The sequence below is a fragment of the Phyllostomus hastatus genome, unplaced genomic scaffold (assembly GCF_019186645.2).
Source record: "Phyllostomus hastatus isolate PE091 unplaced genomic scaffold, TTU_PhHast_1.1 phas_contig_16, whole genome shotgun sequence".
NCBI classification, from domain to species: domain Eukaryota; kingdom Metazoa; phylum Chordata; class Mammalia; order Chiroptera; family Phyllostomidae; genus Phyllostomus; species Phyllostomus hastatus.
In genome coordinates this window covers 14,460,662-14,484,072 of record NW_025333643.1, presented here as the reverse complement: position 1 = coordinate 14,484,072, position 23,411 = coordinate 14,460,662, and the positions used below count along the sequence as shown (strand labels likewise).

Genomic DNA, 23,411 nt, shown 5'->3' with positions numbered 1-23,411 from the left:
CAGTACATTCCCAGGATTTATTCATCCCCCCATTTTATTGGTGCACATAGTATTTAGGCTGCTATTGTTAAGACGAGTATCCATTGTGCAGCCTCAAGTAGCACAGTTTCACATTTACACACCTTAACGTTTTTTTTTTTTTGCCAAGGATTTCCTGCAGGAAAAGTGCTGTGTAAATAAATACCAAATATAGAAACAAGATACATTATATTGCCGATTAGTTACAATACTTATAGGAAAGTTACACTGGGGGCACTAGAGGACTTGATACTCCAGAAGTGAATGTTCACATAAATCTACTTTCCAACAGATGCAAATGTCCAGTCTTGGAGTTTTCCGATTCACTGGACTCCTCACTAGGGAAGGCAGTTAGGTTAAAAAAAAAATCTCATTCATCAAACCCTTCATATACTTGAGTAATGAGTTGTTGTGGCAAGTAAACCTAATCTGTTGCAGTTTAGCGACAGCCTCTCCAGGCAACCTTTACCCAGTCTCTCCAACTGCAACCGCCACAGTTTCTATGGCAACAACTTAGTATCTGGGAAGGCTACCGCCTAGGTTGGCTGGGAGTCGGTGCGGTTCCTAGGTTTCACCCCTCTTTTTCCCTGTTTCTTTCACCAGAAGAGAAGCTCACTGAACGTCTTCCTCTTATCTGCGCAGCAGGGAAGTAGTGAAAAGCAGGTACTTTCTTGTCCTCAGCTTTTCACCCCTCCCCCAAGCCAGGAGATCACGAATTGGGTACCAGTAGAAATACCTTCTTTCTCAAAACAGGAATCTCCAAATTCTGTGGGAATCCGCAGTAAATGTGGTTGGTGCCACAGATAATTGTTTAGTATTTACCTGACATATTAGATTGTCTATGAGTTAAATATACCTATTTTTGCTTGATTATAGTGCCACTTTCTAGGAAGGTAGCAAGTCTAAGATGCAATATTGATATTTGAATATTAATGATATTAAATTGGTTTGTGGGGAGAGGGATTATACCTCAACCACTGGATTTTTTTTTTGTTATTGTTGTGATTTGCATTTTAGGGAAAATTTGAACTCAGATTTTAGGACTGTAATTTCAGCCTTGAGGAAACTAAAGCCATAGCCTGTAAGTGACTGGTTTCATTTTTTCACAGCAAGTGGATGGTTAAAGCTCTAACAGTAATCCCTGCTCACTTATTTCAACAGTCATTCTTTAGACTAATACTGTACTTGGGAGAAAGACTTAAAAAGGTGTAGAATCTTGGGTATTGATATATAAGATATGTTAATGAACATTTGAGGCTAGTTTTTACAATAATGGCTTTATGGACTTTTTCTTCTCAGAGTATAGAATATTTTCATCTTTAGAGGACCAAGATGTCAGATCCAAACAAAGCTGCCATTACAGCAGAAAAGGAGGCTCTGAACTTGAAATTACCTCCCATTGTCCGTCCTCCTGAAGACATAGGTGTTGATGCATCAACACAAAGTAAGCTACTGAATTACAGAAGATCCAAGGAGCAGAAGAAGACAATTAATCAGTTAGTGTAAGTGGCATATTAGTAAATAATTCTTGTCTGGAATTCAAGTGAAATGATTAGTTTGTATTTTCACAGAAAGCTTTATACACCTATGCTTAATTTACTCTTTTATAAGCTTTGTATTTTCATTTGAAATACATTGTGAAGGTCTTTTATGTCAATAAGTAAGTACACTTCTACCACATCATATTTAATGACTGTTTTCCATTGTTACCCCTACAACATTTCTGATGATTTTGGGTGGTATTTGTTTCATAGTCTAGTTGTAATTTTTGTTTTGGTTGTGTTAGGAGGTGAGCTGTGTTTACCTACATCTCTATCTTGACCAGAAGTCTTGATTTTTATTTTTCATCTCATCCTTTTACATTACTCATGAAAAATTAGAAAATTAAGGTCTCAGTGATCTTTGGGATTAATTTCTCCTAGAAAATTCAGTAAGATAAAAACCTCTTGAGTCTCTCTTCTTTAAGTATAGTTGAAAAAATGTTAAATTGTAGCTTTTTAATTGACCTTGGAGAGAGAGAAAGAAACATTGATCTGTTGCTCCACTCACTTATTCATCCCTTGGTTGCCTCCTGCATGTGTCCTGGCCAAGGGACGAGTTCACAACCCTGGCACATCAGGATGATGCTCTAACCGAGCTACTCAGCCTGGGCTCAAATTGCAATGTTTTCATAATATTTTAAAATTATATATTTCAGAATTGATGGAGCCAAAAGAAATTTAGACAGGACACTGGGTAAAAGAATACCTTCATCACCAGAGCCAGATTATCCTCCAACTGTAAGTTCGTTTTCTCTTTAAAAAGTTTAATCTTGTACTGTTTTTATTCTTAACTATTTTAGGTCAACTTTAATATAAGTAGTATTTTTAAAGAATATTACATATATTTTAAATCATATTTTAATTAAGATTTAAATTACTTAAAAATTTCTCTTCTTGGTTTAATTGTGTTTTTTGTTTCCTTTTGACAGATGACCAGTGAAATAAAAAAAAAAGGAGTGAGTTCAATATTTTCTATATTGTTTTTGAAAATATTCAAAGAAACTATTACAAAGTAGATCCTTCTAAGACCACCTTCTAAATGCCATTCTAGTAAAGAAAGAAATTTAGAGACTGACATTTTTATTTTCTCTGTGCAAAGGAACAAGCACATCATGGATGGCAATATAGGTTTCAAGAGCTTTACTATTTTCATTTCCTATTTAGGGATTAGTTTTAAACATTATGGTTCATATTCTAAAAAACTGAAAGAAAAATTTAAAGTCACAGTTATAAAGGACATTAATCTTCTTTTTTATTATCTTAATATTGATATGATGATTACTTACTGAGAAACTATTATGTGCTAGTCACATGCTGGATGTCAAAGATTTTTGGGGGGGATGTTTGTCTTTTTCTAGATTTTTTAAAGTATATTTTATTGATTACGCTATTACAGTTGTCCCATTTTTTCCCCCTTTTATTACCGTTTGCTCGGCACTCTGCCTCCCACCAGGTTTACCTCTACCCTTAGTTCACATCCATGGGTAATACATATAAGTTTTTTGGCTTCTCCATTTCCTATACTATTCTTAACCTCCCCTTATTTACTTTGCTCCTTATTCCCTGTACCTTTTCCCTCATTCTCCACCCCCTGCCACTACTGATAACCCTCCCTGTGATCTCCATTTCTATGATTCTCTTCCTGTTTTGGTCTTTTGCTTAGTTCATTTTTTTTAAGGTTCAGTTGCTGATAGTTGTGAGTTTGTTGTCATTTTACTGCTTCATATTTTTTATCTTCTTTTTCTTAGATAAGTCCCTCTAACATTTCATACAATAAGGGCTTGGTGATGATGAACTCTTTGAACTTGACCTTATCTGGGAAGTACTTTATCTGCCCTTCCATTTTTTTTAAAGATTTTATTTTATTTATTTTTAGAGAGGGAAGGGAGGGAGAAAGAGAGAGAGAGAAACATCAATGTGTGGTTGCTGGGGGGTCATGGCCTGCAACCCAGGCATGTACCCTGACTGGGAATTGAATCTGCAACACTTTGGTTTGCAGCCCGCGCTCAATCCACTGAGCTATGCCAGCCAGGGTGCCCTTCCATTCTAAATGACAGTTTTGCTGGATAGAGCAATCTTGGATGTGGGTCCTTACCTTTCATGACTTGAATACTTCTTTCCAGCCCCTTCTTTCCTCCAAGATTTCTTTTGAGAAATCAGCTGATAGTCTCATGGGAACTCCTTTGTAGGTAACTGCCTCCTTTTCTCTTGCTGCTTTCAAGATTCTTTCCTTATCTTTTATGTTGGTTAATGTAATTATGATGTGCCTTGGTGTATGCTTCCTTGGGTCCAACTTCTTTGGGACTCTCTGAGCTTCCTGGACGTTTATTTCCTTTGCCAGATTGAAGAAGTTCAAGTTGTACATCATTATTTTTTCAAGTAAGTTTTCAATTTCTTGCTCTTCCTCTTCTCCTTCTGGCACCCCTATAATTTGGATGTTGGAACATTTAAAGTTGTCCCAGAGGTTCCTAAGCCTCTCCTCCTTTATTTGAATTCTTGTTTCTTCATTCTGTTCTGGTAGAATGTTTATTTCTTCCTTCTTGTCCAAATTGTTTGAGTCCTGGTTTCCTTCCCTTCACTGTTGGTTTCCTGTATGTTTTTCTGTATTTCACTTTGCATAGCCTTCACTTTTTTTTTCTATTTTGCAACCATACTCCATGTCCTCATTGAGTCCCCTGATTACCAGTGTTTTCCTGATTACCAGTGTTTTGAACTCTGATAGGTTGGCTATTTCTTTGTTACTTAGTTCTTTTTCTGCAGTTTTGATCTATTCTTTCATTTGGGCCATATTTCTTTGTCTTGATGCACCTGTTACATTGTAAGGGGCAGAGCCTTAAGTATTTGCCAGGGCTGGGCAAACCACCTCAGTGGTTACATTGTGGTGCAGTATGTGGGGGAGGGGTCAAAGAGGAAACAATGATGCTTGCTTGCCTCTCCACTTTTAGTCAATTCCCCCACTACCCACAAGCAAATTGGTTGCTTATGGTGTTGATTCCTGAGTGGGTGGGTTTGTGTACATTCTAGGACCCCATGGGTCTGTGCAACAAATTCTCCTGCGAGGCTGGGAGTTTCTCCCACCACTGCAACCCTCACAGATTTTTATAGCCAGAGGTTTTGAGGCTTTTTTCTCCTGAGCTGGAACCCTGGGTTGCATGGTTTGTCTTGCTCCCCTGTTTGTTCCTCCTGGCTCATCCATACATGAATGTGGGAGCACCAAGCTACCACCTGCCACATGTGCACTCTGCACCAGCTGCCCATCTCCACCCCTCCTACTAGTCTGGATGAATGTTTCTTCTTTAACTCCTTGTTTGTTGGACTTCCATACAGTTTGATTTTCTGGAAGTTCTGGTTGTTTTTGTTTTTAAATTTGTTGTAGTCCTTCTTTTATTGTGGGAGGAGGCAAAATATATATACCTACACCTCCATCTTGGCTGTGTGTCTTGTTTTGTTGTTGTTCAATTACAGTTATTCCTCATTTTTCCCCTGTCCTACCCAGACCCTCGCTCCCACAGTCAATCTCCATGCCATTGTCCATGCTCATGGGTCCTTTATACATGTTCCTTGACTTGCCTCTTCTGCTTCTTGAACCCATTACCCTCCTTTTTCAATTTTAAAAATTTTAATTTATTTTATTTTTTCATATTTTTCATTGTTGTTCAAGTACAGTTGTCTCCATTTCTCCCCATGACTCCCCTTGCCCCACCCATCCCTGTCTCCCACCCTCCATCCTACCCCACTTTGGTTTAGTACCTGTGTCCTTTATACATGTTTCTTGATGACCCTTCCCCTTCTTTGCCCCATTTTCCCCCTCCCCCCTCCCCTCTGGTTATAGTCAGTTTGTTTTTTATTTCCCTGTCTGGTTATATTTTGCTTGCTTGTTTGTTTTGTTGATGAGGTTCCACTTATTGATGAGATCATATGGTATTTTTCTTTCACTGCCTGGCTTATTTCACTCTGCATAATGCTCTTCAGATCCATCCATGCTGTCTCAAAGGACAGGAGTTCCTTCTTTCTTTCTGCTGCTTAGTATCCCATTGTGTAAATGTACCACAGTTTTTTGATCCATTCATTTACTGATGGCCACTTAGGTGCTTCCAACACTTGGCTGTTGTGAATTGTGCTGCTATGAACATTGGGGTGCATAGGTTCTTTGGTATTGGTATTTCAGTCTAATTCCAACAGTGGAATTGCTGGGTCAAAAGGCAGTTTCTTTTTTAGTTTTCTGAGGAAATTCCATACTGTTTTCCACAGTGGCTATACCAGTCTGTATTCCCACCATCAGTGTACTAGGTGGTTCTCTTGTAGATGGCATATATGTGGGTTACATTTTCTTATCTTTTCAGCTACCATATGTATTTTGATTGGAACATTTAATCCATTTACAGGTAAGGTTATTATTGATAGGTACTTATTCGTTGCCCTTTTTTCCCTTTGTAGCTATGTTCCTCTCTCTCTTACTCTTTTCCTTCATCTTTAAGTAGTCTCTTTAGCATGTTTTGCAATAATGGTTTGGAAGAGGTATATTATTTTAGCCTTTGTTTGTCTGGGAAACTCTTTATTTTGCCCTCCATTTTAAATGACAGCCTTGATGGATAGAGTAGTCTTGGTTGCAGGCCTTTGCTTTTCATTACTTGGAATATTTCTTGCCATTCCCTTCTGGTTTGTAGTGTTTCTGTTGAAAAATTAGCTGCTAGTCTTATTGGGGCTCCCTTGTATGTTACTATCTGTTTTTTCTTATTGTCTTTAAGACTCTCTTTGTCTTTAAACTTTGGCATTTTAATTATGATGTGTCTTGGAGTAAGCCTCTTTGGGTTCATGTTGATTGTGTCCCTTGTGTTTCCTGAATTTATGTAACTTTTCTTCTTACCAAGTTAAGGAAGTTTTCTCTCATTATTTTTTTAATAGGGTTTCTATCCCATGCTCCTTTTCTTCTTATTCTGATATTCCTATGATGTGGATGTTGTTATGTTTCATGTCCTTCAGTTCCCTTCAACTATCCTCGTTCATTTGGAGAGTTTTTTCATTTTGTTGCTCTGCTAGGATATTTCTTTCTACCTTGTCTTCCAGCTCACTCCTATGGTTCTCTGCTTCATGCAGCCTGATTTTATTTCCATCTGGTGTATATTTCATTTCAGATATTGTATTGTTCACTTCTTCCTGCTTCTTGTTCATAGTTTCTATTTACTTTTTCATGCTGCTGTAGCTTCCACTCAGTTCCTTGTAGTTGTCACTGAGTTCCTAGTACATCCTTATAACCATTTTTTTTTAATTCTATGTCTGACAGATTGCCTGCCTCATTTTCATTTAGCTCTTTTTCTGGGGATTCCTGCATTCCTTTTTATTGGGAGTTCTTTCTTTGTCTTCCCATTTTAGGTGACTCTGTTTTTTGTTTCTGTGTCTCAGGATGCTCTACTTTGCCTGGCTGTCTTTGTGGGGTTGACTTCTGTAGTTGGAATTCTGTGGGACTCAATGGTGCAGTCTCTTTGACCTGATATGGATGCTCTAGGGTTTCACTTTATTCAGTTCACTTGGGCTTTCTTGTTATATTTGGGCTGTGCTTGCTGATGGCTCATTTGTTGATGTGATGTTCCCTCCAGTTGGCTGACTGGGAATCATAATTTCTGCTGTGTCTTGTATGCTATTGTACTGGTGTGGGTTAATAAAGCAATATACCAGAAAACCAAACACACACCAGCAATGCCCCCACCCTCCACACCATCAATATCAGCAGCAATTGAGCAAAAATTAATAAAGGTGGAGAGAGATTAAAAATATAACAAATAGGAAAGAGGGAATATGAGATGACTAAAAGAGGGAAAATGATTTTGAGTGGGAAGAGGGAGGAGAAATAATAAGAATAGGGAATGGAAATGGGACAAAGAAAGGAAAAGAATAAAATTTAAAATGGAAGAAAAACAGGGAAGGATGATGGCAAAAATGGAGCAAGAGAAGAGAAGAGTATACTATGAGGTTTGAAATAAAATTAAAGGTATTGAACCAATAGGAACAAAATTGCAGAAAAACAACATTATGGTCAATAACAACAATAGCTGAACAAAGATGAATAAAGATGGAAATGGAATAAGAATATTATAGAAAAGAGAAAAGTTGATATGAGATGTCTACAGTAAAGAAAAATGATTTTGAGAGGATGGGGGAGGAAAACTAATGAGTAAGGAATAAGGAAGAAAGGGAAAAGAAAAGGCTAAGAAAGGGAAAGAAAAAAACCTGAAAAATAAAATCCCCAACTCAACTTATCAAGGGCAGGGGGAAGGCAAATGGAGTAAGACAGGGGGAGAGTATCCTAGGGGATTTAAAGTACAAATAGTGAACAAACAGTAATTGCATTGGCGAAGAACAAAAATAACCATGATATGCTCACCCAGCTAGCCACAATTTATGAAGGTAGAAAGGAAAAAAGACATTATAAGAGTGGGGAAAAGAATGTGAGCTGACTTAAGAAAGGAAGAATGCTTTTGTGAGGGTAAATAGAGAAGAAATAGTAAGGGTAAGGACTAGGAACAAGTTGAAGCATGGGAGAAAATTAAGTTTATAACAATAGCAAAGGTCAGGAAGAAGTCTAATGGAGTGGGGCCAGGGAAGGGTGCTAAGTGGGATTTGAAATAACAATAATATGAAAAAATACATAATCTGAATGAAAAGAATGAAAAATAAAACACCAAGAGTAGTGAGTTAGTTGGAATACAATTGAAGGAAAGAAGAAATATTAAAAGGCTATATGAAAGGACAAAAGAAGAAAGAAAGAAACTCACGCAAGTTCTGATAAAGAGTGAGGTGAAATTCCTCTCAGCTGTTGGTATTTGCTTTCTGACTTCTTTCTGGATCCGTCTCTGGTTTTTTAACCAGTTCAAGGTCCTAGGGTGGATCATCCAACTTCTGGCAATACCTTTAGTGTCTTCTTCACATGCCTCTAGAGGGTACTTCTGTTGTGAGGGCCTCTGTATCTCCCCTGGGAGGCACTGTACAGTCTTCTGGGAAAATCATGGGTGCATTTGTCACAGGTGTGCACAGGTAACCAGGTTCTTAGTGATTGAGGACAAAGAATTGAACCGAACACACAAAGTTTATAGCATCAAGAAAGGGAAGATTTATTAAGCGATAGTACACTCCACAGGACATGGGAGTGGGCCAACTCTGAGCAGAGAAGGAACAGGTGGGCTGGGGGGATTCTATTCTTATAGGGCAGAAGCTCCCTGGCTAGTCCTTGGAGGGCTTTTCCTATGCAGGTACAAGGAGTTGGATTTTAAAGCTACTGCGCATATGTGGTTTCCCATGATTTTCTTGATTGGCTACTGGAGAAGGAAGTCCCACAATGTTAATTCATTATAATGATTTTATAATGAATCGGGGTAGTGCGCAGGCGCATTCCATGATTCAGAGTTATCCCAGAAAACAGGAACAACTGGTCTTAGGGGGTCTTTGTCATGTATAGATGTTTTTTACCTCAGCCCTGCGGGGTCTCTGGAGTCTCCTTCCTGACTATCTCCTGCCTGACATTCACCCTGTCCCTACCCCTCTTGTCTTATCTGCCCCAGTTTATTTCCAATAATGTACAGTTTCTGATTAAATAGCTGTCTGTTTCATGGGATGGGGGGCATCAGTGTAAGAGTGTTAGCTCTCTCCTGCTTGGTGTAGATGGCAGCTCTGTGTGAGAGCTGAGGCAGGGCAGTGTCCTGAATCTTCCTGCTGGACACTTTTTAAAAAAAGATTTTATTTATTTATTTTTAGAGAGAGGGGAAAGGAGAGGAACATCAGTGTGTGGTTGCCTCTTGTGTGCCTCCTACTGGGGACTGGGCCCACCAGTCACATGCCCTGAGTGGGGATTCAACTGGTGACTCTTTGGTTTGCAGGCCAGCACTCAATCCACTGAGCCACACCAGCCAGGTGTTCCTTGCTGCATACTTTCTGAACGTCCTGCTTTGATGGCCTTAGTGAAATAGGGTGCTAGGATCCAGTGTACTTTGTCTCCCAGTGGGGAGTTCAAAATGGGCCCTTTTAGAATTGGTCTTGCTGTCTTACTCTTGCAGAAATGCCCCCTGCAGTGTTGTTAAGCCTGCTCAGCCAGTTTTACAGGTCTTCCCCTCCTGCAGGAGGTGGGGGCAGGTTCAACCTTCCCCTCCCAGAGGTTCCTCCAAGGAAGGGGGCCCAGTCTGGCCTCAAAAAACCTCAAGTGCACAGTTCCCAGCCCAACACCCTCAAAGCACACTGCCACGTGCACTTTCTACTCTGCACCACTGCCCATGCTTTCTTGAGGCCAAAAAACCATGTCGCTTTGCACCCATTTAATCAATCCGCCCAGCTGTACTGAATGGAAGCACATCACACCCACAATCCTCCCTTCTTTTTGGCAGGGCAGCTGAGTGCACAGGGCCCCTGCCCAGCATGCCTCAGCTCCCCTTTTTAAAAAAAGTCTCTCTGGGCACTCCCACAGCAGCACTGAGCCACTGCCCAGCTTTCCACATACTCCACCTCTCCAAAAAGTCAAGAGTCTATCTCAGTCACAGCCAGCTGCAGCCCTCCTACACCAGATACAGGTGCAGACAGTATCTCTCTCATTCTCTGGCACTCTCCTTGTGGGCATCTGTAGCTGTAGATAGGGTATGCTGCTAGCTGTGTGTATGTAGCTTGGTTCTCCTTGATGACTGCATATCCAAGTTGATCCCTGCCCTGAAAGGGAAGGAAGCCACTAGGCTGCTATCTCTGATCAGGCTCTCCACCAATGCAGGTGCCAGGGCAGCCAGGCAGCTGCAGCAGCCACTGATGCTGGCCCCACACCCACTTGGCACCACACGGGGACCTTCCCCATCTACCTATAGAACCCCCTTACTACCCATTTTGAAGTATCCTCTGTACTATTTGGCTTCCAAACTGCATATCAGCTAATATTCTGTTGATTGTTCACTTTGTTTTTTGGAAGATCAGCTAAGTGTCTGAATTGGGTGCAAGAGCAATTGGACTTGGCTTCCACCTACTTGGCCTTCACCTACTTGGCTGCCATCTTCTGAATCTCGACCTGAATGTCAGAGATTTTTTTTTTTAAATAAGACATTGCATGGGTAACAACAAGAGAATAGGATGTGATTGATGAAAAGATGACAATATGAAAAATTTCTTTAACAACAAAGGATATGGAAACTCATGGAGCTGGTTACACAAAAGAGGAATTTACACAACATGTTCCCATATAGGGGTATGGGTTTTCCAAGTCCCTTAGTGTTCCCTTTGGGGATAGAGGACTGAGATACCTCCAGATGGATTGAGGATCTTTAGAAAAACCTCATTTTAGCGATTCCAAGTTTTTTGTTACTTAAAAATACTCATCTTCCTCCTCCTTCTGCCTCCTAACTTTTCTGGAGACTTTGGCTGTGGATTTTCCTTTTTACTAGATGTAAGAACTGATACAATACAACCCCTTAACATTCATAAATATGTAATGTGAGACTGGGTGTATTGTAAGAGTTGTAAGAGATATTTTTTACTTATATATTTAGCATCCTCACTCTTCCTCCACAGTTTTTGCCTTTTAGTATTGTATGATTTTAAATATGTACCTGGGCATAAAAAGTCATTCTGCTGTTGGAAATCTGGCTTCTAGGGACACTACCACTTCATCATTAATGTCACCATTGACCACTAATTGCCAAGTAAAAGATATTTTTCAATATTTCTCTTACTAGATCTCCAGATGATTTTTAAAAAACTGTTTTACTTTTAAATAATTGGACACACTGATCAGTGGAATACCACAGATGACCAATTAAACCCCACAAGTACAATCAACTGATTTTTGAGGAAGGTGCAAAAATCAATTCAATGGAGGAAGGACAGTCTTTTCAACAAATAGGGTGGAACAATTAGACATCCATAAAAAAACACAACAAATAAACAACAACTAGAGATCCCAGACATCGGCCTAAACCTCACACCTTATATAAAAATTACAAAAAATTGATCATAGATTGAAATGTAAATTTTAAAACAAATTTTTAAAACTTTTAGAAGAGCTCTGGCTGGGTTGTTCAATTAGTTGAAATGTTGTCCCATACTCCAAAAGGTTCCATCCCAGGTCAGGGCATATACCTATGTTGTGGGTTCTATCCTTAGGCCAGAGCATGTACGGGAGGCAACCAATTGATGTTTCTCTCTCACATCATTGCCTCTCTCTCTTTATCTCTCCCTCTCCCTTCTTCTCTCTATAAAATCAATATACCTATTCTCAAGTAAGGATTAAAAACACAGGAGAAAGGTAAAGCTATAAAAAGTTTTATTAGAAAACCTTTGGCTAGGCAAAGAGTTCTTAGACATGACACAGAAAGCACAATCCATAAAAAATCCCAATAAATTATATTTCATCAAAAGTGAAAACTATTGCTCAGTAAAACACACTGTTAAGAGGATGATAAAAAAATGCTATGTGCTGGGAGAAAATACTCACAAATTACATATCCAACAAAGAATTTGTATGCAGGATTTATCAAGAACTCTCAAGATTCAACATTATAAAAGCAATCCAATTAGAAAATGGAAAACAACATGAGTAGACATTTTATAAACAGGATTTATGGATGGCAAAAAAATAGATGGAAGATGTTTGACATCATTAACCATTAGAGAAATGCAAATTAAAACGATGATGAATTATCACTACACCCCCATTAGAATAGCCAGAATTAAAAATAGTGACAATTGTAGCTGACTCTTGACACTGCTGACCATTCACTTCCCTTTTATTCCCTTATATTTATTCTTCTGGTTCTCTGTTACTTCCCTATCATCATCATGGGTTTCTCTTTCCAGCCTGACAGAGGCCCACTGTTCTCTTTCCTTGAAACTCTCTGAATAATTCTCTCCATTTCTGATTTCAACTACCTTCCATATATTGATGACTCCCAGAGATTTGTATGCACAAATTCAACAGGTCAAAAAAAAAAAAAGGAACTTATTAGTTTCCTCCAAAAGACTTTTCTTCCTTCTTACTCTGTATTCTAGTTGTTATCACTATTCAGTCACTCATGCTTAAAACATCTGAGTCTGCACTTCTCTTTCCCTTTCTCAATTACCTGCCATGCTTAGTGCCCAAGTGCTATGAATATTTTTCCAATCAGTCCTCTTCTTGTCCTAGCCTGAGACCAGGTCTTCATCTCTTGCCTTGACTATAATAGCCAGCAGTGGCTTTTTATAATCTATAGTTAAACTTAATGAGGTATGCAAAACTTTCTGTAATAGTACTACTGCCTATTCTCCAGCCTCTTCTCTTGCTACTCTATGTATCAATACTTTATGCTTCACCAGTAAGCAATGTGGAGTTGCTTATTAATCCTTGAGGAAATATGACATTTCTCACTTTGCTGCTTTGCCTGGCATATTTTCTCACCATCCATGCTTCCTTTTACCTGGTTCACTCTAATTCAGCTCAGTCACCACCCCCATGAAACCTGACCCTATTCTTATGGGTTTGGATAGATAGCTTCTTCTTTGATCCTATTATACCCCATTCATTTTTATTATTTATTGTCACTCAGGAAGATTCAAGCACTTTGTATTAGGTATGCTATTGGTCTTTTATGTATTAAAATGGTCTATTTCCTAGTCTTGAGGCAAGGAGTTTCTTCTTAATCATCTTTGTGTCTTTAGCAACTATGGTACTGAGTGCCAGCAGTGGATACTCGGTAAATACTTGATGAATAAATAAATATAAACACTTATGTTCAGTAAAATATAACTGGTATTGTGATAGAAGTATGAAGAGACTATAGTGAGGTTATAAAGTAGGGAGTTTTCAAAACAGAAATTTAAAGAACATGGTTTCACTCAGAAAACTTGGATATCTTTATGATAAAGATAGAATATACTTTAATTCTACGAGTCAATATATTTTATATTTTTAATTGAGACATAATTGACATATAACAAATATATTTTTATTTTAGGAGGTTAAAGGGTTAAAACACAAGAAGGTATGAGTTAAGGATACATAATTAGCATAATGAATTATAAACTTCTTATCCTTATATAGTCATATAATAATTTTATTCATGCCTCATTTTTAATGTAATTATTTCAGAGCTTAACCCTGACCTGCTTTATAGAACTGCTGTATATTTAGGGGATTGAGAAAATATCGTCTTTTTCCTGTAGTTAATTTATTTATGCATGAGATATTTAACAAATATTTACTCTATGTACTTGATCCTATGATAGATGCTGAAGATTGATGAATAAGATGGACATAGTTTTTGCCCTTATAGAGCTTATATTCTTATGGGGAAGACATATAGTAATCAAATAAACAAATAAATTAATTAAATAATTGCAATTAAGTACTATGAAAGAAATACAGGGTAATATGATAGTGACTGGTGAAGGAGTTGGGCCATATAAAGCAGGTGGTCAGAGAAGGCATCCCTGAGGTGGTGACATTCTGGAGACCCGGAAGGAGCTAACCATGGAAAGACAGGGTAGACAATTTCATAACAGAAGGACCAGCTAAGGTTAAAGTCTGTGACGGAAAAAACTATTTGGTTTGTACCAGGAACTAAATGAAACCAGCTTGACTGAACTAATGGGAGGCTATAAAATTAACTTGAAGAGGGAGTCGGAGGCCAAATCACAAGGGCCTTGTAGGCTATGGTAAGGAGTTCAGGTTTTATTCAAAGTGCAGTGGGAAGTCATTGGAGGATATTACTCATGGGAGTAATTTATAATAAAGGAAGAATACACTTCAATTCTATGAGCCAATATATTTTATATTTTTAATTGAGATATAATTGACATATAATAAATATGTCACATGTTATATGCCAACAAATTGACATAGAACAAATATGTCAATTATGTCACTCATAATTTGATTTCATTTTAATGATGAAAAGCACTTTGATGATGGTGTGACAAAAACCACTTTGACACTTGCAGGGGTGTCCAATCTATAGCCCATAAGCCACATGCAGCCCAGGATGGCTGTAAATGCAGCCCAACACAAAATTGTAAATTTACTTAAAACATTATGAGTTTTTTTTTGTAATATGTGTCACAATGTATTTAATGTGTGGCCAAAGACAGCTCTTCTTCTTCCACTCTGGAGCAGAGATACCATAAGTTTTGAAACTCCTGCTTTAGGGAATGGAGTATGGCCAAGGCAAGAGTAAAAAGTAGGAAGAACCACTTAGTTGTAGAAGACAACAGTTTAGGTGAGAGATAATAATAGTTTAGAATAGAGTGATAGAAATAGAATTATAAGACATTGATAGATTCAGTATATATTTGGGATATAGAAATGATGGGACTTGTTGATAGATTAGATGTGGAGGGTGAAGAAAAGAGGAACCAAGAATGACTTTTAAGGTTTTTGCCTGATTTTACAGGGTAATTGATGCTGTTTATTGAGATGGCTAAGACTGAGGAAGAACAGATTAGGAGCTGAGGAGATCAAGAAGGTTTGATTGGCTGTGCTGGAGAGTTTAGGAAGAACTGGTTCTGGACATATAGATTTCGGACCCATCAACATACATAGATGATATTTATAGTCATGGGGCTAGGTGAAATCATGTAGGGAGAAATGGAAGAGAAAGAACAGAGAGGGGATCAGGCTCATTACTAGACATAGATTAGTCCACTGATATAGTGAGAAATTGGGGACCATCACAAGAGATATTTTAGGCTCATCCTCTATGATTCTTGTTCTAATAATGGAATCTGTCATTTCGTGGATTCTTGGCTCTCTTTGGCAGAGAATGGTATTTAGAAATCATGATATGAGTGTTAAGTGTGTTTCTTTCTTTTTTTATTTTTTACTTTATTATAAAAAGTAATTTTAATTTTTTAATTATAGTTGACATACAATATATTATTAATTTTAGGTGTGCAACATAGTGATTAGGCAGTTATATAACTTGCAAAGTGATCACCCCATTAAATCTAGTACCCATCTGACACCATACATAGTTATTAAAATTTTATTGACTATATTCCCTATGCTATACTTTATATCCCCATGATGATTTTTAAAACATTTTTTAATTTTTAAATTACAGTTGACATACAATATTATATTAGTTTCAGGTATACATTCCAGTGTTTAGACATTTATATAACTTAAGAAGTGGTTATCTCAAAAGTCTAGTACCCATCAATATTCCCTGAGCTATAATTTACATCTCCATTACTATTTTGTAACTATTGATTTGTGCTTCTTAACCTCTTCACATTTCTCACCCAGCCTTCAGCCTCCCTTTCCTCTGGCAACCATCAAAATGTTGTCTGTATCTATGAGTCTGGGTTTTTTTGTTTGTTTTTTAGATATCACATATAAGTGAAATTATAAAGTATTTTTATTTGTCTGACATTGCACTCAACACAATACCCTCTAGGTCCATCCATGTTGTTGCAAATAGCAAGATTTCATTCTTTTTCATGACTGAGTAATAATATTCCATTGTATATATATACGTCATCGTTTTTGTCCATGTTTCTATTGATGGGCACATGGGCTGCTTCCATATTTTGGTTATTGTAAATCATGCTGCAGTGAACAAGTGGATGCATATGTCTTTTTGATTTAGTGTTTTGGGTTTCTTTGGGTAAATACCCAGAAAATGAAATTGCTGGGTCCTTTATCTCTCGTTATAGACTTTGTTTTAAAGTCTATGTTGTCTGGTATAAGCATTGCTACTCTAGCTTTTAAAAGAATTTTTATTTTATAAAATATCTTTTTCCATCCTTTTACTTTCAGTCTGTGTGTATCTTTCCATCAGAAGTGAGTCTCTTGTAGGTAGCGTATGTATGGATGTTGTTTTCTTATCCATTCAGCCACTTTGTGTCTTTTGAATGGAGCATTTAATCCGTTTGCATTTAAAGTAATTGTTGCCATGCCTTGGCTGGGTGGTTCAGTTCATTGAACATGGTCTCTGTACACCAAAAATGTTGCAGGTTTGATCCCCGGTTAGGGCACATGCCTGGGGTGTGGGTTTGATCCCCATTGGGGCATATATGAGAGGAAGACAATTGCTGTTTCTCTTTCTCCCTCTCTTCCTCTCTCTAAAAATCAGTGAACATATACGCTGATGAAGATTAAAAAAACTTATGACAGAGCAATTGTTTCCTTGGCTGGGTAGCTCAGTTGTTAGCCCATTGTCTGGATAACCAAGGTTGTATGTTTTATCCCTGGCCAGGACACATAACAAAAATCAAATCAGTGTTTCTCTCTCTCTCTCTCTCTAAAATCAATTAAAAAATTTTTAAAAATAAAGTAATTGTTGATAGATATGTATTTATTGTCATTTTATTTATATCTTTATTTCTCCTCCTCCTCCTTTCTTCTTCTAAGTAAACCTTTTTACATTTCTTGTAATATTGGCTTGGTTGTGATGAACTCATTTAGCCTTTTCTTGTCTGGGAAGCTCTTTATCTGTCTTAAATCAGTAGTCCCCAACCATTATGACACCAGGGATTGGTTTCATAGAAGACAATTTTCCACAGATAGGAGTAAGGTGGCAGGAGGTGGAGCTCAGGTGGTCAAGTGGTAATGCCAGTGAGTGAAGCTTTGCTTTTTGCTTGCTCACCTTCTGCAACAGGAGGTGGAGCTCCCCAGCCACTCACCTTGTGCTGTGCAGCCCTGTTCCTAATAGGCCATGGACCAGTACCAGTCTGCAGCCAGATGGTTTGGGGCCCCTGTTCTAAATGATATTCTAAATGATAGCCTTGCTGAGTAGAGTAATCTTGGTTTTAGTTTGTTTTCATCACTTTGAATATTTTATGCCAATCCCTTCTCTATTGAGAAATCAGTTGACAGTCTTTTGGGAGCTCCCTTGCAACTGCTTTTTTCTTGCCGCTGTTAAGATTCTCTCTTTGTCTTTAACCTTTGACATTTTTGTTATGATGTATCTTAGTGTAGACCTCTTTGGGTTTATCTTGTTTAGGACTCTGTGCTTCCTGAACTTGTGTGTCTATTTCCTTTGCCAAGTTGGGGAAGTTTTCAGTCAATGTTTTTTTAAATAGGTTTTCAATTCCTTGTTCCCTCTCTTCATCTTCTGGTGCCCACATGATGCAAATGTACGCTTAATGTTGTCCCAGAGTCTTCTTAAACTCTTCTCATTTTTGAATTTTTGTTGTTGTTGTTGTTTTGATTGGGTATTTTGTGCTACCTTATCTTTCAAATCACTGATTTGATCCTTTGCATCATCTAATCTACTGTCAATTCCTTCTAGTGTATTCTTTATATTATATATATATATATATATATATACATATGTATGTTTTATTTATTGATTTGAGAGAGAGAAAGAGAGAGAGAAACATCAATTTGTTGTTCCACTTATTTATGCATTCATTGGTTGATTCCCATATGTGCCCTGACTGGGGTTTGAACTTGCAACCTTGGCATATTGGGACAACACCCTAGCTAACTGAGTTACTGGCCAGGGCCTTCTAGTGTATTTTTTATTTCAGTTACTTTAGTCTTCATTTATAACTGGTTATTTTTTTTTTGTTTTCTATCACTAATTTTATGTTTCCTCTGTGTTGAAGTTCTCACTGAGTTGATCAATTTTTCTTCTAAGAACCTCACACATCCTCATAGCCAGTGTTTTGAACTCTTCATCTGATAGATTGCTTATCTTCATTTTATTTAGTTCTTTCTCTGGAGTTTTGTCCTGTACTTTCATTTGGGACATGTTTCTTTGTCTTGTCATTTTGACTGCCTCCTTGTGTTTGTATCTATGTACTAGATAGATCTGCTATGTCTCCCAGTCTTGGTAGAGTGGTCTTATGTAGTAGGTGTCTTGTGAGGTCCAGTGTGAAGCCTCCCAGTCACCCAAGTAGTTTTCCCCAGGTGTGCTCCCCATGTGGGCTGTGTGCTCTCTCCTCTTGTAACTGATCCTTGATTGCTGCGGGCATGTCAGTGGGAGGGATTGACTCCCAGGCTGATTGACTACAAGGACGGGTTGCAACTATAGCAGAGTAGCTGCTGTGCAGGGTCCCAACCCACAGAACAGGACTCACTTCAGCTGGGCTCTGGTACCTGCTCAGTCCACACATTGTGGAGGTGGTTGGGTGGTGCTCTGGAATGATCTGAAACTGTTCACTGGGTGCCCTGGCTCTGGGGCCTCCCAGGAGGTGCAGGATGACAGTCAGCTGTTGCCTGTTCCCTGTCTGGGCCACCTGACATGAGCCACAGAGTGATCAGCAGATGTTTGACACTTGTGCTGGGCTTAGAGGTGCTTGGTAGAGGTCAGGCTGAGAAGTGAGGCTTGCTGCCACCAGTGCCAGGCTTGGGGCTGCTTAGCAAGAAGTCTGGATTCATGCTGAAGCCACACCCTGCTTGTTAGGGATTTGTAGAACTTTGAGAGATTTAGGAAAGTCTATAGCATGTGTTCTAATACAGGCCTTTTTTTAATGGAAACACCACTGTAAGTGGCTTGGGAGGACTCCCAAGTTGAGTGGGGCAGGGTGTCAGGGAATCACCAGGGTAGGTAGAACAATATAAGCCAGGTTGGTGAAGGCTCAGCTATTGCACCCACCTGTGCCTGATGGGGCAGAGGGTAGGGGGCTCAGCAAAGGACAGTGAGAAACCTGGCTTTTATGAACCACAATTATTTACTTATTTTTTAAATTCTGAAATATACATAAACAGTTGTAAAATTGTTAACTCATATCAGTGAGAAAAACAAACCTATCCACTATAGTTTAATATTTTTCTATATTTTTTTGCATTTAGCTTGAATGCATATACTCAAAATGTTGTGTTCAAAGTTAGTTTGGTTGATTCTATGTCTCTTTCAATGTGGGTATGTTATCAATTTGAAACCCAGTTAGCTTTATTTTTTTCTGTTTGTTTTTAATTTTGAGTTTCTTTTCTCCCCAACTCTTACTTATATTTCGAGCATGTGAAACAATAGCATGGCTTAAAAGTCAGAACTATAGCAAAACATATACTTCCATCCCTTTTACCTTGTTCCCATCCCCCTGTACTTTCTACCCATTCCATTGGCCCTCTCTGTTTATCTAACCAATCTCATTAATTTCTGATTTATTTTTCCTGTGTTTATTTTTTCATAAATAATATGTTATTTTCCTTTTATCTTATACAAAATGCATCATACTATAAATATTCTTTTGTGTTTTGTTTATCCTAGGACTCACTCTATGTCAGTTCATAGAGATCTTCATTCTTTTTTCCCAGCTTTATTGAGATATAATTGACATATAACATTGTGTAAATTTAAAGTGTAAGATGTGTTGATTTGATTCCCTCATTCTTTTTTACTGCTGGACAGATCACCAATGTGTGGATATATGATAATTTATTCAACCCCTCTGAAATGCTTCCAATATTTTGCTGCAACAAAAATCTTATGTATGTTTTCATATTGTTGGAGGCATATATTTAATTTCTAAAAGTGGGAATTCTGGGTCAATGGGTAGTTTTGTTAGATATTGCAAAATTTCTTTACACAAGAGTTGTGCAAATTCGCCTTGCTATTCACAGTTTAGGAAGGTGGCTCCTTTCCCATTGTCTCACCACAGAATATGGGGGTCATAATTTTATTTTTTGTCATTTGGGTGACACATGGGATCTCAGGGTAGTTTAAATTTGTTTTGTCTAATTATGAATGAGAATAAACATTTTTCATATGTTTAAGGGCCATTCTAGTAATATTTTTATTGTGAAATATTTGTGTCTTCTGCCTATTTTTCTATTGGGATTTGGTCTTATTTTTCCATAAATTAAAAAAAATTGTAAAACACAACTAACATAAAGTTTATTAAACATTTTAAGTGTACAGTTTAACAGTGTTAAGTATTTGTACATTGTTGTGCAATCAGTCTCCAGAACTTTTTTATTTTTCAAAACTGAAATGTATACTCATTAAACAACAACTTCCCATTGACCTCTCCCCTCGGTCCCTGGCAACTACCATTCTATTTTCTGTTTCTATGAATTTGACTACTCTTGATACTTCATATAAGTAGAATCATATACTATTTTTCTGTTTGTCACTGGCATAGTTCAGTTAATAATGTTTCAGTTTCATCCATTCCCTAAAAATTGGAGTATTCTTTTTACTTTATTTGAGATATATATTGCAGATATATATTTTCTCCAAGATTGTCAGTCATTTGATCTTTACACTATGACTACTTTTGTCACAAAAACATTTTTATGTAGTTAGAATTTTTCTTTTCTTTTTAAAGAAGATTTTTATGTCTTTATCTTCAGAGAGAGGGGGAGGGAGGGAGAAAAAGAGGGAGAGAAAATTGATGTGTGAGAGAAACATCAATTGGTTGCTCTCACCCATCCCCATAACCCAGGCATGTGCCCTGACAGCGAATCAAACCAGTAACCCTTTGGTTTGCAGGCTGGCACTCAATCCACTGAACCATATCAGCCAGGGCCAGAATTTTTCAATCATTTTTTTTTCTTTTTGCAACTGGAATTTGAAGCACAGAACATTTTTCAAAATGCTTAAGTTATAGAAAAAATTATTCTTTCCCCCTAGTTTTTGTATAGTTTTGCAGTTTAAATCCCTAAACTACTTGGAATTTATTCCTGTATATAGTGTAAGGTATTTATTATTTATCTTTTTTCAAATGGCTAATCAGTTGTCCTAGAACTATTCACTGAAAACTTCATCTATGCTCCAGTGATTTGAAATGCCACATTTTTCATATACTAAAATTTCCTATGTGCTGGATCCATTTCTGGCCTTTTTTCACTGGTCTAGCCATGCAACTATACCTCACTGTTCCAATTAGAGTTAACTTTATAGTATATTTTAATGTTTCCTAGTGCTAGTCCTCCCTTATAAATTTTCTTTCTCAGGCATTTCTTGGCTACTTTCACTTTCTTGTTCCACATGAACTTTATGCTTAACTTGTCTAGCTTCATAAAAATTTGTGTAGATATTTTTATTAGTATTATATTAAGTTATTTTTAGCACAAACTGAAATTTTCATGATGTTAAAATGTCTACAAAGATCAAGTATTGTTGATTTGTTTATGTCTATTATTGTTAGACGTTCATTGTTATGGAAGAGTTTATGAAATTATGCTATACTGTGCTGTACCAGAATATAATGTCCAAGACAGCATGGGTTTTGTATATTTTGTTTACTACTCTATCCTTAGCATTTGGAACAATGTATGAATATTTGTTGAATTAATGAGTATTTGTTAAATGAAGGAAGATAGACAAAGGTTATTTGTTTTGCTTGAGAAAATGAAAAGTGTACTAAGAACATTAATTAGGCAAGAATTCATCATGAATACAGAAGAATATAAAATAGTATCTGTAATTTTGGGTAAAATATTTTTATTCTGAAAATGTTATTTTGCAAGATATTTTTATTCTGAAAAAAAAAATGTCTTGAGAACACAGAGCTCAGGAGTGACACTGAAATGGTATACCATTTAGAACATTTAATTTTTTCTTATTACATTCTCAGTTCAACTATATTTATATGAAGCAATGTGTAGAAAGTAGTACTATAGTACCTATTCAGCAGGAATGGCTGGATCATATGTTAATGCTGATACCCACATCTTTAAAGGAAGGGAAAAAAAGAGAAGAACTCGTTCAAAGTCTCATAAATGAGGTGTCAAGTGACTTTGAAAAAAGCATGAAGAGATATTTGGGTAAGTAATATACAATACCTTTGCTCCCTTGCCCCTCCCAATGAAAAGCAGAAATATGAATAATGAATGTGATATATTTAGTCATATGTATTCTTAGATATTATTTTTATTTAAGTGCTTATTTTGAGCCTATAATATCAAAATATTTGTAGTTTAAGGGCATTTTTAAATGCTTATTATTTAAGGGTAATTTTTATATACTTATTAGCTAAATAGCTTTTTGATTTTTCACTTTGTCTTTACAGTTGTTGCTATATACTTATTGGATTATAAGATAATACTAATGGATTTGGGGAGATTTATTAGGGATTTAACCTTTGAAATTTTTGTTGGAATAAATTTCCTTAAGGGTCCACGGCAGTGACTTTTGAATAGACAGAAAGCAAAAAACAGAATTTATTGAAGCTTTACCACATTTGCCTCCAAAGTAAGGCCAAAATAAATATCAAGAATGTGATTTGTTTCAGATAAAGCATTTTTTCTTGTCATTTTAATACATAGTAAACTGTACCATCCAATATCAAAAGTTAGAAAGTTTGATTTGAGTAGGTCTAACAAGGATTTTCAAGAAGTATTAATACATATATATGTGTTTTAGTGAAGAGTGTTCTCATGAAACCTCCAGTTAAATGGCTTGAAGATGAAGGAGGCCCTTTACCTGAATGCCCTGTGTGAGTAAATTATTTTAAAAACAGTGCTGCACCTAGGTTTTGATAACAGATTGAAAATAAACTGATCTTACATTTAAGTCTGCAACTGTGAAACTCAAAGTTATTTTGAACACACCTAAAAAAAATGTGCTACTGTTCTTCCCCCTCTCCTAAAGTATCCTCTATACTGTACTTGTTTAGTTGTTGCTTACAGAATTAGGGGAACTTATATATAGTTCAACTTGCCCTTAAGGAAAATGCTGTGTATGCCAGATAGATTTCTCCATCCCTTCTCCCCAGTACTAAGGACTGCTTTCATTTATTTCCATCCAAGGTAACTGAATCAGAGCACAGTATACATTAGCAGGGCACTCATGCCTAGCCAATCAGCCTTCTTTACAAACAATTGATCTCTGTTCTCAGTATGGCGGTTACCACAGGGGAAAGGGGTAGGGGCAGGATGAAGAGGGTAAAGGGGGTCAAATATTTGGTGACAGAAAGAGACTAGACTTAGGGTGGTGAGCAACAATGTAATATACAAATGTGTTA

General features: G+C 37.2%; 1 protein-coding gene across 1 annotated transcript in view; it reads left to right on the top strand.

Annotated features, from left to right (window-relative positions):
* The first annotated feature begins 1,350 nt into the window (after positions 1–1,350).
* DNAH12 (dynein axonemal heavy chain 12) overlaps positions 1,351–23,411 on the top strand; it is a 263,016-nt gene continuing 240,955 nt past the window's right edge. Inside the window, exons 1-5 of the mRNA XM_045831904.1 lie at positions 1,351–1,520; positions 2,216–2,297; positions 2,489–2,515; positions 22,023–22,212; positions 22,811–22,883. Coding sequence (XP_045687860.1) covers positions 1,351–1,520; positions 2,216–2,297; positions 2,489–2,515; positions 22,023–22,212; positions 22,811–22,883 — 542 coding nt within the window. The remainder of the gene's footprint in view (positions 1,521–2,215; positions 2,298–2,488; positions 2,516–22,022; positions 22,213–22,810; positions 22,884–23,411) is intronic.